At 38.5% G+C, this 19611-nt stretch overlaps 1 protein-coding gene across 7 annotated transcripts in view; it reads left to right on the forward strand.

Annotated features, from left to right (window-relative positions):
- The window catches only part of caskin1 (CASK interacting protein 1), a 107871-nt gene that overhangs the window by 59426 nt on the left and 28834 nt on the right, over window positions 1-19611 (forward strand). For all 7 annotated transcript variants that reach the window (XM_008415294.2, XM_008415296.2, XM_008415295.2 and 4 more), the window contains exons 2-7: window positions 4582-4633; window positions 11477-11574; window positions 12599-12744; window positions 13813-13908; window positions 14000-14130; window positions 17529-17637. In XM_008415294.2, the coding sequence (XP_008413516.1) occupies window positions 4582-4633; window positions 11477-11574; window positions 12599-12744; window positions 13813-13908; window positions 14000-14130; window positions 17529-17637 (632 nt within the window). The remainder of the gene's footprint in view (window positions 1-4581; window positions 4634-11476; window positions 11575-12598; window positions 12745-13812; window positions 13909-13999; window positions 14131-17528; window positions 17638-19611) is intronic.

Here is a 19611-nt window from a genome sequence, read left to right on the forward strand (position 1 = left end):
TGTGTGTGTGTGTGTGTGTGTGTGTGTGTGTGTGTGTGTGTGTGTGTGTGTGTGTGTGTGTGTGAGTGAATCCCTGCATTGAGCAGCCAGAAATAGTCTGTAAGGAAATCAATGTTCCTCTGCCAGTGGCACTGTGAGCTGTCTCCTCCACAATAGAAGGACTGTCCTGTTTCCTGCACCCCAGAGGGAGAGGGTGTGCGCATGCACGCATGCGCGCGTGTGTGCTAGTGCGTGTGGAAAAAGAGAGAAAGCTAAATGAGGGTGAGTTCAGGCATATCTGTGCTGTATCCAGGTTCTGCCTCGTCAGCTAACGGCAAATATAAAAAAAAGGTTAGCGGATGAAAAATAATGAGGGTGAAGGCAGAGTCACGCTAGGTTAGCTTGGAACACCTGTATTATGAATCACTCGAGGAGATAGCAGGCAACGGCATCGTGTGAAGCCATCTAATTGGTCTTGTAAGGGACCAACCTTCTCAGCTATTTTCTTTTTTCTTTATTATTGCACTTACTATTATAATCTTTCAGCTTATTACAGTTTGTATATTAAGTGCCAATTCACAACAAATGTCACTGCAAGACTCAGAAGCAAGAGATCTAGTTTACATACACTTAGACTCGCATTAACTCAGTCATATGATCAGGTTTGTTCCAGTTGCAGTAAAATGCAGTCAAGTTCAGTTTGTTATGCTAATTAATAGAAAGTTTTCCACCTAAGTAAAATCCTGTGATTTCAGTAATAATGAAATGTTGATGTGGAAGCGATTTAAGTTGCAAAAATAAAATAATTCAGACCTGGCTTAGACGTGTGCCTTAACACTCATGCTATGGTTGGCCATTTATCACATTGTTTATAATTTATTGTGAAAAATTTCTTATCATGACGGGAATTTGAATTTGTCGTCATGAGAAATCTGTTACCAGTGGTAAATTAAAACAAAACAAAATATGATCAGAAATGAGATTTTTACCATTGTCTACATCGTTTACTCCATGAGAGCATCGCTTAATATCAGTAATTTTGAAAATATGATTGAGTGCAGTTACTGTGTGCAGCTTAGTGATACAAATGATACGTTTTTAACAGATAGGAATGTTTTCCAAGAACAATAGTTGTATTTTAGACTGAATGAATGCTGTGACTTGAGGTCACAGCAAATTATTGGTAAAACATTTACCTATAAAATAAGTAGTAAATAGTTTCTCATCCTGCACAGTGGCGCAGTTGGTAGAGCTGTTGCCTTGCAGCAAGAAGGTTCTGGGTTCGATTTCCGGCCCTTGTCTTTCTGCATGGAGTTTGCATGTTCTCCCTGTGCATGCGTGGGTTTTTTCCGGGTACTCCGGTTTAATCCCATAGTCTAAAAACATGACTGTCAGGTTAATTGGCCTCTCCAAATTGCCCCTAGGTGTGAGTGTGTGTGCATGGTTGTCTGTCCTGTGTGTCTCTGTGTTGCCCTGCGACAGACTGGCGACCTGTCCAGGGTGACCCCGCGTCTCGCCCGAAATGTTAGCTGGAGATAGGCACCAGCAACCCTCCCGACCCCATTAAGGGACAAGGGTGCAAGAAAATGGATGGATGGATAGTTTCTCATTATAATTTTTATAGTTATCACAATAATACCACAAAATATTGCGATAAAGTTCTAACCGCAGTCCTAACAGGACTGCCCTGATCCTGCATGCGCTTTTGGAAGTTTTTAGAAAAGAAATTCTGTGGTTTCAGAAGGTGACGCCCTTCATTATTTTGTTGTTTATGCCATACATTTGAACACCTTTATTATTTGGAATCGAGAAATAAAAAGTTTTAAGTATGGATAAAAAAAAAAAAAAAAGATTTCTTAGTATTATTGTTATTGTTATTCCCAATATTAAATTCCTCAGGTCAGAGTGAGGTGAAGAAAACGCTTCAAACCTATAAATAATTATTCAATACATAATGAAGGAATGGACGATGTGAACAAAGTGTGTTAACTTAGCCATTATTAAGACAAAAATAATTTGATTTGATTCATTCAAAAATTCAACATGTTTCAATGTCTTTGTATTCCTTCTTACAAGCTTAAATATTTCTAACGGGGGAATCGCATTTGATCAATTTCCAAAATAAAATATATCAGCCTTTGACAGTTGATTCTTTGGTGAYAAATGCAATGTTAAATTATTAAAACTGATAATAATATTAAGATGAATATATTGAAAAATAACTATAAAATGTAGATGTGGTAAAGCAGTACTGGTTTGGAAGCGTAAGCTACAACAATGCAGTTTGTTGAGCTGGATGTTGTGGACTTGATGAAGAAACGTTTATTCCAGTCGTTAGAAACTTGAGACAAGACTTGGACTTCTGACTGCCTCTGTCATGTGGCGACAGTGAATATCAGTAATAAACCTGCAGAACCTGGAACAGCGTGAGCAGCCATCTGCCTAAATCAGCTGGAGCTTTGAAAAGACGGAGCAGATCCTCAATAAGTAGGTCAGGAAGTGAAGGAGGCAACATGAGGTCACAGGATAAACTCAACCTCAAAGGAAAACTGGCGCATAATTCTGACTGAATTCAGAACCTTACATGCTTTTCAAACATCTTTTRCAGCGGTTCATTCTTGCTGTGGGAAAGAGAGCTGAGAATCAGCAGACTGTGAATAATCTCCCTTATGAACTCACAGTATCTAGTTTTACGCTCACCAACTTTTTCATATTTGGCATTTGGATTTTTTTTTTTTACAGTGCATTGGTGAACAAACAGCTCATGAAAACCAAAGAAAAAGGCAGAAAATTCAAGATTCAAAAATCTGGCCTTCAAAAAGCTACCAGATGTCCTGACTGCAGTTTGCCACAAGCCGTGTTATGAAACACGGTGGTGGCAGCATCATTTCAACACAATCAAATTTTTTTGTGAATTATTTTCTTTTTACCTGGTAGATTTGACATTTTTTACGAAACCAAGCAGAAAAGAACAAACTACTGTAGGTCAGGAAAAGACCTACAGTTTGTCTGTTGATAAACGGAAGGTGGAGAATTTCTTTACTTCTCTTGGTTGAATGTTTTCTGTTTTCCACCACTCTGCAAAGATACATGGACAATAGATGGATGTCTTGTATTTTGTGGGTCTAGAAAATAGTGTTTCGTTTATGTCCGGAGACATCTATGTGAACTTTATTCAAAAACCCTAGGGCCACAAACATCTAGAGCCTTTTTTCCAATGTCACAGATAGTTGAAGGTTTTTGGTAAGATACTGAATCTCTGTCTTGTGAAGTGTTTCTGTGAGAAAGAATCCGGAAGAACCAGAACCTACATGAGACCCTGATCCGTCTTTGGACCCCTGCTGATGTAAAGTAGCTCGTTCTCCAGTCGGTGTGTTTCTGCAGATCTTTTGTAATGAAGGACAGTTTTATGATGGTACCTGCTACCAGGCTGGCCAATATTTACATTGAGTGATTAAAACCTAGATTTTTTTTAACTCTGTTTAGAATGAAAGATAATTAAATTAAAGTTTTGCAGTCTGTGTCTGCCAGTAATACACTTAAGCTGCTTCGTACATTGTGGAATCAGCAGAAGTGAAAATGGGAGAGTGTGCTGAAAGTCTGCAGTGGTGACTTTCTGCCTGGTGAAGACGTGTGAAAGGCTGTGAAATGAAACGGGGTGGCATTGCATCACTCTGAAAATATCAGAAAGGAAATTCAGCTCTTTGGGATTGAATTAATGACAGATGGAGCGATTATTAGCCCCACTGCTGTTCGTAATTCCTAACAGGACGGCTCTTAGCCTCCAGACTTCAAGCTTCACGGTCAGGGAAGAAGGTTCAGTCTGTGGCCAAATGCTTTGAACATGATCCTGCCGTAAAGACTCCATGGCAAACAATGTTCAGTTCACTGGCAGAGTCCACCACCATTTTAGTTTTCGATTAAATTCCCTGGTATTGGTAACATGTTGACAGTGCAACGAATTCTACCAAACGTCCTCAGCGTCCTGTTAGCATTAGGTTTTTATGAAGTCAAGTTCAAAGTGCTTTACATTATAAAAACAAAATACAGTGGCCAATTATGAAACAAGCAATAAACATTACATTTTGTCAAATGCTATCGTGAAAATCATCACTTCACATCAAATATGTTGATCAAAGTTCAGTTTACAGCGAATCACAGAGAAATCTACACAGGTGGGCTTCAAGCTTTGGTTTTGGCAGTTTTGCAGTTTTCTGGAAGTTTGTTCCAGATATAAAGTGCATAGAAACACTTTGTATTAAGAATTGGAAGAAACTGAATAATATTTTGTCTGAAAGCAAAACATCTTAAAATGAACTAAATAAATGTAAAGATAAGATTTTTTTTTCTTTTCGTCTTATTTTGTGACACTGAAGTGACTCAGTGTTTTGGCAGCTTTGCAGTTTTCTGGAGCTTTGTTCCATATTTGTGGTGCATGGAAGCTAAATGCTGCTTCTCCATGTTTGGTTCTGGTTCTGTGGATGCAGTACAAAAAAACCCCAAAAAACAAAAAAAATTTTTTATAAATAAATAATACAAATTGTGTTAATTCTGATGCGTCTAACAGAAGAAAAGTTGATTCCTGTTCCTCTTGTGTTTCAGAGCTCCTCGGTTCCACGAAGAAGGTGAACGTGAACTTTCAGGATATTGATGGGTAAGTCAACGGCTCACTTTTCATCTGAATTTAACAGCATGTTCTACCAGCAGCATTTTTTTATATAAAAGATTCATATAATTTTACCCACATGTTGCTTCGATGTACAGATCAAAACAGTGTTTTGCTTGACATCTATGGTAAACATTTCCAGTCCACGTTGTTCGTTCCTTCTTTGTGACTGTATTCTGCATCCATGCGGTAGGCAGTCATAATCCTCTTAATCTGATGACTGAAATAACACAAAATGAAATTCTAATCTGTCATTTATATCATCTGCAGTCATTAGATGAAAACATTGAGCTGCGTCTTCATTGAAACTTCCATTTTAATCACTTTAATTGGTCATTTCTTTCCAAACCGCTTGTACAGAATTAATTGCGAGTTGATGACCAGATGTTTGCGACGTTCTGATGGTGCGGTGCAGAAATAGTAAACTCATTTTGCTTCCCTGATAGATCCGCTTGCAGCTCCGTTCTTAATGTGCGGATGCTGTTAATGAGTCTCCACCAGCTCATTCAGTTTAGGTTCAATTCCTCCTCCGGCTAATTATCTGGAGAGTCTAAGTGAACAAACTAAAACAGAGAGGGAAAGAGAGAGAGAGAGAGAGAGAGAGGAGGGATATTTATTACTCTTCACTCTGTTACAGTTACATGGCGGGCGCACGTCAAGTATATCAGAGGGTTTGCAGGAGCGCAGACGTTTAGACGTTCAGTCGCCAAGTGGTTTAAATCGCTTCAGCAAGTTAAACATCCCATTTTCTCTGTGTTTAGTACTTTAACTGATAGGAGTGTGAAGCAGGAAATTCTTGCTCAGATTTTGGTGTTTTGTATCAGTTAGTCTGTTTTGATATTAATATTAAATCTGGGGCGACTGTAGCTGAGTTTTTATTGACAATATAGTTGCGCAATTTGAGATTTTGAAATAGAAACAGAAATTTTGAAAAAAAACTCCAGTTTTTTGCTAAATTTTTTAGCTCTAGTGAAAATTGCAATGGAAATGCTTCTTCACATCATGAGTCACACGATCAACAACCAGATGTTGCCACTGATGGAAAACACGAAGAAAAAGACGACAGGAAGTAGTTGTAAGAAGATGGTAAATAATTTTAAAATTTTATTCACATGTGAATAAAATTAGTCACATGGGATTTTAATTGCAAAATAGTTTTCTTTTTAGCATCAGTGTAATATTGACAAAATTTTGTGCACATTTGTAATGAAAACACACCTTGTGGCTCAGTGTGTAGAGCAGTTGTTTTCCAGCCGGCGGGTTATGGACCTGATGCGCCTTTGGGCAAGGCACTTCACCCCCAGCTGCTTACCGATCTACGTTATCAGAGTATGAATGTGTGCGTGTTACTAATCGTGTTTTCATCATTGTTTTTTTTATGAGCATTTTGAAGTATTGCATTAGAAAATGTTGATAGGAAGGGCAAACCTAATTTACATGGCCTTATTTTAAACGTTTGCTCAAAATTTGCATGACCTTTGGATGGAAGTATAACTATCGTCTCATGGTGCATATACAACACTGTAGATTGTTTCTATTCCCTTCTCCTGACTGATACGTTTCTACAATTAAATTAAATCATTTTTTATCTTTTGGAGCCTCTAAGCAAACTATGCTTTTGGAGAATTGAGGGGAAATTAGGAAAATCCTTCCAGGACAGCTGGATGCAGTTTTGCTTTAACTGATGGCAGGTGTGAACTCAAGAAGATTATGTTAGTTTAACCCTTGTATGTCGAAATGGGGTCCAACCGACCCCACACAYGTAAAACTTGTATCATTTTCCATAGTCCGTCCTCTACGTTTGCCTCAGTTCTTGCACGCACAAGGGTTAAGTATATTCACTCACTAATACCACTGTTGAGAGCCTGTTCATTATTTTCTAAAGCTTCTTTTTTCTATTGTTTGTAATGGAACCCAACCACATGTTGACCTTGTATAGGATGAAATATTTCTTTGTAATTTTTAAAAGCTCAATAGATGCCATGAAACACTGAATGTCTGCATTTGCTGTTTCAAGTGTCCCAATCTGGCCTGAAGAACAGGAAGCATCAGATGGGTTTGTGGAAGGAAATGGAAAAAGATAAGAACAGCAAGGGAGCGACTGGAAAGGAAGCGCCAGATGAGACGTAGAAGAGAGCTTTGTTGAGAAGCACTCGGACTTTCAGACGGGCCGTTTGAGAAGTGAGGCGGGAGAAGGAAGATGTAGGGGATAAATATTGCAAATCACGTTCTACAACTTGGCCAAAGCACACACTTCCCTGTACTTTACAAATACCTGCAGCCATCTGAAACGTTGGACGTTTTTTTTTTAATGGTGGAATCCCTGTTTAACTCTGGAGGGAACAGGTGAGTCCAATGGAGTAAGTGTGCAGCATTTCTTCCGAGGTTTAAACCTAGCCATGGAAGAATGCGTTATAGTCATCGTCATCCATCCTGCAGAGCAATACAGCTGGCAGTTTTTGTAAAGTTAGACATACAGTATACGGTAATCAGAGGAACTCTGGAGACTTCAGGTTCCCAGATTTCTCTGTTAAAGGAAACGATCTTTAGTCAGTTTGACACAAGTTGATTGGGGTCAATCGGTGTCTGGGTGTCCGTCATGTTGATATAATCAAAMCTAAAAAAAACAGCCTTCTATTAAAGTTTTTACTCAACAGCTGGAGTTCAAAAGTTGAAGACGATGGCGAGGAAGCTTTCTGACTGCCTCGGTTAGAAACTATTTTTGGTTTTACAGACACTCTCTTACTTTTAATTGAGGTTTATTCAGGCAGAATTATGTAACCTCAAATTTTTTGAGCTTATCATGCTATAATGTTATTCCCTCATCAGAAACATACCTGCAGTGTTGTCTTGATTCTTTCATGCATGTTTGAGAAATTCTTTAATCTCCTGCGGCAACCATTCAGCTGTGCTAAACGCCTGGAAGAACGGAGCGCCCAGTCAAAGGGTTCCAGTCGGAACCTTTGTATGTAAAACAAAATGTATTAAATGTGTTGCCATTTTTAACTCATTGAGATGTATCTAATAAGTTTATCTTAATTAACGTTTTATAGTCCCAACCTTAATTATTATCTGTTAAGAGACACTTATGTTCCCTTTTGAGACAAACTTCAAGAGAACAAGCAAATTTGAAATCCAAATTTTTCATTGTTATGAATCATTTTGGCCTTAGCCCATGTTCTGCTTTACATTTACACTCTATAGGTGAAAAAATATCACTTTTCAAACAGAGTGCTGCAGAGTGTAGCATTGCTGAAGCTGTCTAACTGCGGTTCCTCCGAGGTTGCTGTCCAGTGTTGTCAGGATTTGTCAAGCAAACAGGCTGATGTCAGCCATTCTTATTTTTGCATTCGGTTGCTTCCGGTCACCAGACAGAGGCAAACCCAGAGAACGGCTCCATTCATCGCTCACTTGACCACTTCTTTGACATTTCCACCTGATAAAACATCTCCAGATTCAGTCAGTAGGAGCTCCTGTGATGAAAAGCCAAAATAAACATCTATGAACTCCAGTGTTTCTACTCCCTGATCCTTCCATCCTTATGATAGGATGTTACTGTCCTGAAAGAACGCCCTACAGCCCATCAGTGAAAAAGCCTGTCTCAGCAGTTTTCCCAGTGTTTCGCAATAGACACACAGCTTGATTGCAGAACTGAAACCTGCTTGTTAAATACAGTTAACAGCTGGCATTGAATTGGTTTGTCTTTCTTAAACTAAGGTACATCGGGAAGCTGTGACACATTTCACAAAAAAAGCAAAATACAGAAGCATCTGTGTGTGAAAAGCTATGTCCACCCATTCTGTTTTAGTGACATATGATTATGAGAGTATGTAGCAAACAGGTGCCACCAATCAAATTTATAGTGTGAGCGAACATCAAAAAACAGGACAGCGCTATAAATGCATGCATTTATTGCAGTGTGCCGTCCCGGAGCTTTCATTAACTTAGCGCCATTGAGAAAAGACATTAGCAATGACTTGAGAAAAACAATAAGTAGCTGCCCATCAAACTGGAGAAGGTTATGAAGGCATTTCCAAACAGTTTGACAAACAGCTTTACTCAGTGCAGTGTAAGGGAAAGTGCAGAAAGACTAAAGATAGCAAGTGAAGCAGCGCCATTTAGAATTCCAACAAAGGTCATGAATGTAAAGTTTGGAAAATGAAATGACAGTTGACTTACGAAGCGCTTGTCAGGACACTAAAAGATGATTTACAATGAAATCAGTCATTTCCATTCTCACACACATGATGGCGAGCTACTGGATTGTAGCCACAGCTGCCCTGGGGCAAGATGCCATACCTCGCCATCAGTCCTTCTGACCAACACGAGCAGACGAGGCAGGTGAAGTGTCTTGCCCAAGGACACAACACCAGAGATGGATGAAACAGTGGTTCAAACCAGCAAACCACCGAAAAGACAAACTCCTACCACCGTCGCCACCATCACCCCAAAGGTTTCAACAATCTTTGGAGTGATGTTTCTCAAACTTTTTCAGGTTGAGGACCATTTAACCCATTTAACAATCAGCCACGGACCACCTAACCTGAAATTGCCCCCGTGATAACATATCTTGTTTGAAAGGGTTACCAGGAAACGTCTTCTCTCTGGTAATATAGTACTTTGGTTTAAAACTTTAATCTAAAACCAAAAGACTTCTCCTGTGAAGGGCAGCGGTGGTAGGAGTTTGTCCCGTTTTTGGTGGGTTGCTTCATCCATTTCTGTCGTATCTCCATATTGGTGAAAATGTGAAGATATGTTTTTCTCTTTAAGGAAAAACAAGAACAGCATACCAGAATAGATCCACAGGTATTGTGTTGGAAGGAAGATTATTTGGTTTGTAGCCTCTGGAGCTGTGGCCTTACAGTCACTAGCTCCTACTACATACTAGGTGGATGGATATTACTCAGCCCCCTCTTCCTGCTGCTCTCTGTGCTTCAGATTGCGTCACTCCATCACATGTACAGCAGTCCTGACCTAGCTGTGTAGATCATGCATATAAAGCTTGACCTGAAAACAACTGCTGAGTTGATCACAACATCGTCTCTGTGCAGTAGCATTCTAAAGTCCAGCAGGAGGCCATCTTTCTGATGGCTAAACATAGCAGCAAATCTACAAAACAGAAGAGGCTCAACTTTGTGAGCCAAGTTTGGCTGAAAAAGCATTTGCCCCTTTCAGATCACTATGTAAGGGCCAGACACGTTGATGGACGTTAAGTAGCAATAAAAATAAAATAAAAACGATACTAACGCTAATCAGCAAAGGTCTACTTTTTATTGGTAAAAGTATGTCCAGACACTACTGTTATATTTTTGCTAAATATGAATTCAAAATGGGATTTTACTATGGTTACCATATCCTAAGAGCAGCAGTCTTGATACGTACAATATTAAACTGACAGGAGTTTAAAAACATTATTTTTTTTACTGTCACTTTTCATGAATGTTTGTTGGAGGCGCTTACATTTCTGTTTGCCAATCTTTGTCCTTGGGTTATGCGATGCCTTTTTCTCCTTATGCTTCTCATCATGCTTGCCCATCAGAGCTGACATGACAGTGCCATCCTCAAGCTGCAGATGCACACACACTCTCTCTCTCACACACACACGCAACCCCCCCCTACACACACACACACACACACACACACACACATGTTTGTATTTCTATCCATATTAGGACATTGTATTGACTTCCATTCATTTTAGTAACTGCATTTATGCTTAACCCAGACATTTTCCCTCTATTCTTAATCCTAACCTTCACAAAAACCTCATTGACACTTTACCTCTAAACCTAACCCCTGACCCTAAACAAGTTGGTTTACTGTATTAGGATCAGGTTCTGGTCCCCATGAGGCTCATCAGTCTTCAAAAGGTTAGTAAATATGCCAGAAATGGTCCTAAATAGGAAAGGTATAATAGTATACACAAGTTTGTATTTCTACCAGTATTGGGAATTTCCATTGACTTCAGTTGATTTTAGTAACTGAATTTATGCCTAACAGACATTTTCCCTAACCCTATCCATCTATTCCTAACCCTACCTGAAACTTAATTTATGCCTTACATCCAAATGTAACCACTAACCAAAAACAGCACTTCTTCTTATGGGGCTCGTGCTTTAGGCCCCATAAGGACAAGTGGGTCCTCACAATGTAGGTGTAATGTTAATGGTCTTACAGTGTATCAAAAACAAGACCACACACATACACACAAATCCTTGTGCTTCTATCAGTCCGAGGACTTTGTTTTGTTTTGACTTCCATTCATTTAAATAACTGCATTTATGCCCAACACAGACATTTTCTGTAACACTAATCACTACTAGTCTATTGCTATCCCTATCTAGTGCCAGACTAGTCCACCTAACCCTAACCTTAACCACAGTTGAATTCACACAATATCTCTAAATCTAACTAATAGAACTGCAAAGCAAAAGTGAAGATCAGGAAAACGTCCTCACTTTCTACAAATGACTGGCCTTTGTTGGTAAAAATTGTGATTTTCTGTATGTAGTACATATATGTGCACACACACACACACACCTGAATCCTGTGCAGAATAATACGCGATTCTGCTTGTGCTAATCTCCACTACGCATTTCCATCTCTCCACCCTCTGGCCTGTTTAACAGCTCTGCAGCAAAGACATGTTTGATCCCTAATCCCCTGCTATTAAATCCATTTGTCATGCTATCTTTGTCGTTATCTCTGACCCGTGATTGTATGTTTATTGTTGTGGATGAATGGATGTGTGTGGTATACATATTAAAAATTGTCTGACCCTAAGACCTCCTGATATTTTCTGTGTGCGTGTGTGTGTGTGTGTGCCTTCAGGTTTTCTCCCCTGCATCATGCAGCTCTTAACGGGAACCTGGAGCTGGTCTCTCTGCTGTTGGAGTCCCAGGCTGCTGTCGACATCAGAGACCAGAAAGGTATGGAGGAAACCAGCCGATGTACAAAAACTCTTAACTTATCAGTGCCTCCAGTGTTTTGCTGTTCCACAATCGTTCAAGTTCACAAAAAACAGAATCCTGCATCTTTTTATGCTAATACGTAATTGTGCGTTCATTGCAAATTGCCAAAAACATTGAGTGTAAGTGACTAACACCCACCTGTCTCCCTTAAGTCCACACTAAAAACAGCTACATGGTGTATGATTTATTGAGAAAAAGATATTTCAAAATTCCTTGCAAATGTTTCTAAAGTAACGCCAAAAATCACAAAAACAATCTCAAAATTTCAGAGTGACTGCTTTATGCACCAGACAAAGATGCATGCAGCATTCTACACATTTATTTTCAGGTAAAGATAAAAACAAAAAACTTTTCCTTTCATTACAGGAGCATAATCTGACACTGGCAAATATAAAAAAATCCATCCTTTAGTTTGGATCTGTTTCTTCAGTAGTAAAAAAATTTTACATTAAGAATTTATTAAAAACTCTCAACCTATTTAACCATCCTTCTTTGCACAATCTCTCCAGATTAGGCCATTGAAAGACAGATAAGCTCACAACATCACAGATYCTCCACCGTACTTAACATTAAGGTTTTCTAGATATTCATCCTTTGTTTTACGGTGCTTGTAGCAGAAAAAGTTAAACATTAGCCTCATTTAGCACTCAAGTATGTAACAAACTCCACATGTTTATGTTCATGATGGGGTGTCAGAAATTACTTTTTCCTGGCATCACACCCAAGCAGTGAGTTATTCCTAACGGTTGCTATGGAGATGTTTGTTGCAGTTCGCCAACACTGTTTGTTGTGACATCATAAATACGGATCTTGAACATACATGTAATTAAATGTCCTCAAATTAAAACTTAGGTTTTTCTCAAAGGATTAGTTTTGATACTGCAGTAAAATATCTATTTATTTCAAAGCTTTTAATCATATTTTTTAGGGACCTAAAACTAGAACTCAGCCAACATGACTTATGTGGCTGTTTGTGGTGCAGGAATGCGGCCGCTGCATTATGCCGCCTGGCTGGGGAAGGCCGAGCCAATGAAGATGCTGCTGAAGTCGGGTTCGTCTGTCAATGGCCAATCAGACGAGGGCCAGATACCTCTGCACCTATCAGCACAACATGGCCACTATGAGGTGGTAAGTGACACTGAAGATCAACCTCGGTGCTAACTAGCTGACATAAACATTCAAGACTGACAAAACAGAAATCTTTCTTCTGACTGCTGCTGAATTTTGCTCTTAAGCTAAGCTGGACTAGTCTTGAAAAGCATTGCCTGTTTTAATAGCTCACATATTTAATTAATATGGATTAATACACACAGCAGAAAACGTCTTAGCACTACCGTAGCTAATATATACAGGCTTCCTTATTCTGCACCCTTTGTGCTTTCTTGGAATTTAATTTCAAAACAGGTTGGTAATATTACCTAGCTTACTTAGCTCAACATAGCTAGCACTTGTCTTAAAACCCATCTACTTTACTTGATCTAGTTTTAAATTGTATGTTTGTTTGTTTTTACACTGTAAGAGTTTTAATTTTTTAATTTTTTTTTAATATGTTGTGTTTTATGTACAGCACTTTGTATCAGCTGTGGTTGTTTTAAAGTGCTATATAAATAAAGTTGGTATGGTATGGTATAAAAGCTCTTTCTCTTCAGCACTTTTGTTGCTACCTCACCACTATATCCACAGCTCTATGGCTAATGGCACCTCATTAGCCATAGAACACTTGTAAACATTAAAAAAGGAGGATTTTTGACCATCTTGCTGACCAACACTCCTCAAGCTAGTCCAACAAAAAAAATCAAATGGCTCTGAAATTAGCTAGTTAACTTAAGAGTGTGTAAATAAAGACGCTAACAAAAAACATTGCCTATTTAACAAAAAAAACAACCATGTGTAACTTACACTTTTATTACAGCTTGCTGATATTAGCTAACTTACTTAGTACAACAGAGCTAGCATAATTGCTCATTCAATACCACTCTTTTGTTCCTAGCTCACACTAGCAACAAATTAGCCATACAACACTTAGAAACATAAAAAAATTAGGATTTTTAACGGTCAGGACTTGTGAAAAAAAAAGACATTAACAAAAACCACATTGTTGTATGTTGTTTGGCAGAAATATTTGTGTTTATGTATCTTTCTGGTCTTTTTCTGACATGTTTGCTTGTGTGTTGTGTTTGTCATTCTTCACTGCAGTCTGAAATGCTGCTGCAGCACCAGTCCAACCCGTGCATCGTGGATAATGCAGGGAAAACCCCTCTGGATCTGGCGTGTGAATTCGGCAGGGTCGGGGTGAGGAGCTGTACTTCATTCTGTCTGGAGAACATCGTTGGAAAAATAAAACCTTTGCTAACTGGTGATCTCTTTGCCGATGTGTGGGTAGGTGGTCCAGTTGTTGCTGTCTAGTAACATGTGTGCCGCTCTGTTGGAACCCAAAAAGGGAGACACTGCAGACCCCAACGGGACGTCTCCGCTCCACCTGGCTGCCAAAAACGGTCATATAGACATCATCAGGTACGGATGTGTCTAAGATTTGAATGTGGAAAAATCTGGGATGTGTTTTCATCTCTTCTATGTGTCTAAGTGACTGAAAATTCCAACACATGGATGTGTTTGCAGATCCTCCATTTACGACATCTTGTCTTCATAAAGTAACTGTAAGATCATTCCATTCCACCGTGGTCTGAGCTAACGTTCATTTACGCTTTTGTGGAACTTGATGGCCTCAGTGTTTAGCACAGATCTTCAGGTTAAAGAAAGCAGAATGGGTCTGCAGCTGCAGATAAACTCCCGTCACAAACGTCGTTCTCAGCTGCAGTGAAAAATGATATGAGAGAAAACTGGGATGTAGAAAAAAAACACGASAGAGGCAGAAAGGAGAAGCAGAGGGCGGCAGATTAAAGCCTGTCACAGCCGGTGGAGCAGAACCTTCCTTTCTAGAAGTGACACTGGTAAACGATGCTCAGTAGCCCTGGCTAACTACCTGTGGAACAGACACGCTTATAAAACGAAACACTTAAACAAAAAAATAACGAAACGTCGAACAYCCTCAATGTTTGTTCCTCAATGTTTGTTCCTCAGCTTTTTTACATTTCTCTGGATAAACTTTTCCTCAGCCCTCTCATTTTGTTATYATAACTTAATGAATATTGTCATCTCATGYACACCTTCTGAATCTACTGYATCACATACAGTGTCTAAAAATKTTTTTACCAAAAAAGTCTCAAAAGCGTCATGTGTGAAAAATCTTGATGAAAGTTTTTAACTTTGCAAATTCAAAAWTTTCCCAAATTTTCTTCTTGAAAATTTTGAGGTTAATTTCAATATGTCRGGTTTTTTCTAGCAAATTTGTGACTTTTCAAGCTGAGAAATTTCAGATTTTTCTTTTTTGGGAAAATTTGCTAACACTTTATTTAAAGGGGTGTGCATAAGACTGATATGACACTGTCATGAACATGAGGAAATTTTCACAAATATTTATGGCTGTTGTCATGAAGTGTCAGTAAATTTTGACACTTTTAATGCAAAGTTTAGACTTTTATTGGACTTTTGATGCAAGTTTTAATGCAACTTTGCTTATTTACCGAATAATGCAAAAGTTAACACATTTAATGCAATTTCTGTTTTTTTCTAACAAATTTCTGACTTTTAAAACTCAGAAATAAAAGGGTTTTTTTTCTTGAAAATATATTTAAAGATTTTTGGACTTTTCAAACTGATAAAATATGAGTTTTGTTCTCAAATTTTTAAAATTAATTTCAACAATTTTTTCTTGCAAATTTTTGACTTTTCAAACTCAAATATTTCCATGTCTTTTTCTAAAAAAAATAAAAAAGAGATTTTTGGTGGACATTTATTCCTTATTTTTTCCTGTCTACAATGTCCCTAACATGTGATGGTTCATTTTGTATTGAACTTTGATCCAAACGAATATGTTTGATTCATTTCTTTTATTGATTATATCAAAATATTGATTATTTTGACAACCCTAAAAAAGGCTGATAGTAACTATGGAGGAGCTGTAGAGATCCACAGCTCAGATGAGACAATCGGTTGACATGACAACCATTAATCATGGCTGATCTGTTCTTTGCTACAGGAAAGCCATGTGAAGTTTGTAGTTTACTAATTTAGAGAACACTGCAAACATGTGGAAGAYGGTTCTCTGGTCAAATTAAATGAAACTTTTAACCTTTAAAACACTGTAGAAACTAATACATCTCATTCCTATTGTGAAAACATGGGGGGAAGGAGAGAAGTTTCTGTCCAAAAATATGTTGATTCAAGAAAACTAAAGCAGAAATTACAATTTCCCCWGTTTGTCTTCAATACCACTTGAACAGGTTGATGGAGCAGGTGCTTTTCAGGCTTCAGTGTYTTGTTTTGTTTTTTTACTTGAAATGTGTCAGAGAGAAAATATCAGACAAAGTCAGACTGGCAGGTTCCTTTTGCTTTCTGTTTTTGTGCCAGCTGTGTCCAGACTGAGCTGTCACATTGTGTCTAATGAACAGCGATAAAAGTTGCATTGATCTCCTTCTCTGATTCACAGCCAGAATGCAAATAAGCAAAGAGAGCAAACTTGGTCACATGCACATTTTATTCTGTGGCAACTCCTGGAGCCAAGCAGCGGAGCGAGTCTAACTGATGARCTGCAGGGTGTTAAATACTGCTGAACAYATTTATTGGCAGCCCTGGGAAAAAATATCTTAAAGGGGCACTGTTATGTAAAATCATCTTTTTTGAGCCTTCCATCATGTTAAAAAGTTATTCTCTCATCTAAAACATAAATTTTATTGTTTTATGCATGTTTGACAAATCCCTTAATCTCCATGGCAACTCCTGGGTGGACCTAGCTCCGCCTTCGAGGACGAAGCTCCTCCTTGGAGCTGCAGTTTCTAAGCTCCTTCCCTGCTACTTCCTAACTCAGCTCCTCAGACTAGCCAGCAGCAATTAGCAAACATCTGGTGGAAATGTAGCTCTTTATAGGAGTTACTTCTCAGTGGAACGCTGGTAAAAACGTYATTAAAGGGTTAATAGAGGAGCCATGCTGTGATGACTTCTTGAAGGCGAAGTTTCAGAAAGAGCAGGAGCTTCTTAAAGAGATAGAGGCCCAATTTCAAGGCGTTAAATATCAAAGTCAACTTTCTTAAACGTCATATTTGATATACACAGCATTTTTATAAMAACCAAAGGTAACACAGTTACTTGATTGTGCTATAAGATGCCACTATGTACCTGGAAAATGCATAACACTGCCCCTTTAAAAACCCTTTGGATTAATGTATTGTCTATTTCACCACCAGCATAAAACCAACGTTTTTAGTGAAGAACATTTATTCAGCTGAAGAAACAAAGAATTGCTTACTTTAAGATTTCCTGATATTTTAAAGGAGTAATGGATTCAAACGTTGTTTATAAGAGAAACAGGCCCACAGCATCACAACTCCTCCACCGTATTTAACATCATSCTTTTGGTTGTTTAATACGCATTCTGTGTTCCGCAACAAGCCTGCCTGCTGCTGGAAAATTCAGCCTCAGTTTCCTCTTGTTACCAAACATCGTACCACTGGAGAGTTTGTAAAAAAAAAAAATCAATGCTTTACATTTTTCTTCCACCAAATTTCACGTTAGACGTAAATGTTTCAGAGTGTAATAAAAGAGTTGTTAATTTAATGCAACGTTGAAGATTTGATCAGGAGTGCCATCACACACCCTGTTCTGTTCCAGTAAAYCACACACTTTCTCTCTCTCAGTTACCAGGCTGAATGGAGTCGGTTCATTTCTGGACATATTTTCCATTCATTTAAACCCCCCTCTAACTTTCTTTCCCTTATTTTCTTTTTTCCTTCTCTTTCTCTTTCTTTATCCATCTCTCTCTGTATCTCCCTCTCTCTGTCGCCTTCTGCTGTCAGGTTGCTGATCCAGGCYGGCATTGACATCAACAGGCAGACSAAAGCCGGCACTGCCCTTCACGAAGCAGCCCTGTGTGGCAAGACGGAGGTGGTGAGACTCTTGCTGGAGGTAAGCAGAACTGCAACACAATCCTTGAAAGAACTAGAAAACTGGGACTGTCCTGTCACACTGGAATAAAAAAAAAGATTTTACTGAAGAAAGGTTTCACTTTTATCATTTTTACACAACATTGCTCTTGAAAAGTCAGTTTGGCATTTTGCAGGTTCGGATTTGTATGGAGAAAAAAATGATTGGATTCCCAGACTATTAGGACAAAAACAAAATAATTCTTCAGACAACCTGAGCACTTTTTAGATGGGTTTTAAAAAAAGTTGTATATAATTGTTTATCTTAATCTTTATGAAGATTTTAGGCTCAGTTTTATTAGGTTGTTTGACTGACTGAGATGCCATTTTAAGGATTTTCTGTGGAAAAACAGTCAAAAAAATCTCCAAACAGCTAAATACTGTAGTAAAGCTGATCTAATGTCCTAGTAAACAACAGAAAACATCGCTAGATCACKGTTCATACTGTTGGTTATACTGGATTTTATTTAGAGGTCTCAGGGTAAAGGGAGATGTAGAATATTCATTTGTATTTATTTGTACAAAAGCAAAATCCACTTGAAAACGACATATACGTTTGGTTGAGCAAATAAAAGTGGAATAAAATGCATAATATTTTGCAGTTTTGATCCCATAAATGAGGAMAAGTTTGCAAGTTTTCCCTGGAAATATCTGACATTCTCTTAAAGGGGCAGTATCATTTAAAATCAACTTTTTTTTTTGCTTTAAGTCAGTTATGATGCTACCTGAAGTGTTGCCTTGATTCTTTCATGTATATGTGAGAAATCCTTTAATCTCCCGTGCAGCAACCATTAAGTTTTGTAAAACACCTGAGTGGACGTAGCCCTCCACTAGTCGGCAGCACTTAGCAAACAGCTGGTGGAACTCAGCTGTGCTCATTATACGAGCTACTAGAAAGAGCAGGAGGTTCTTAAAGAGACAGAGGSCTTTCTTTAAAGTCGTATTTGACATACACAGCATTTTTATAACCACTGCGGTGACATAATTACTTGATTGTACTATAAAATGACACTCTGTGCYTGGAAAACACATAACACTGCCCCTTTAATGCTGCTGCCTTTTTATGAACGCATGTTTAATAAAAATCCCTGCAGCTTCATGTGATACCAGTGAGTCACAGCTATGAGAKAGATTGTGCTAACGCCAAACGGCCTTCTTGTGACGATGACGGTTTAGCCCTGAAGGTTTAAGGAAAACAAGCGGCTGTATGTTGGGACGTCTGCARCTCCTCCGGCGTGAGAACGCAGCACATTCAGGAACCTGACTCTGAGAGGCTGTGAGAAGTTACCCTGCAGCGCCTCAGCACCCAATTCATCTTTGTTCGTTTAGTTCGTGCTTGATGCCGCAGACCCCAAATAAAACATCGCTCCTCAGCCTGCAGCTGAACAATCAGATGCGGTTTGTAATTAAGAAGAGAAGCCAGAGGGGAACGCGGTTCTGTTGTGCTGATGTCACCGAGGTGCATGCAGACAGCTRCAGTTATGAGTTTAAAGCACAGGAGACGTTACACTTTTATTTTTGTTAACACAGCTATAGTGCAGTGCGAAAGAAAATATGCTCTGAGTTTATTATTGTGCATTTTGTCATATAACAGCTGCAAGCATCAATGTGTTTTATCAGGATTTGATCTCATAAACACACATAAAGGCAACATTTTCAAGCCACGTTACTCTGATACTCCCAAATAAAAGACGGTAACACTTTATTTGAAATAGGTAGATAGACAGACAGACAGACAGGTAGCTCATTAGACAGATATATAGATAGGCAAACAATTTATTCTTCAGACAACCTGAGCAATTGTTAGGTGGTTTTTAAATAAAGATGTATATAATTGTTTATCTTAATCTTTACAAAGATTGTCTATCTATCTATCTATCTATCTATCTATCTATCTATCTATCTATCTATCTATCTATCTATCTATCTATCTATCTATCTATCTATCTATCTATCT

The sequence above is a fragment of the Poecilia reticulata genome, linkage group LG8 (assembly GCF_000633615.1).
Source record: "Poecilia reticulata strain Guanapo linkage group LG8, Guppy_female_1.0+MT, whole genome shotgun sequence".
In the NCBI taxonomy this organism is placed as follows: Eukaryota; Metazoa; Chordata; class Actinopteri; order Cyprinodontiformes; family Poeciliidae; genus Poecilia; species Poecilia reticulata.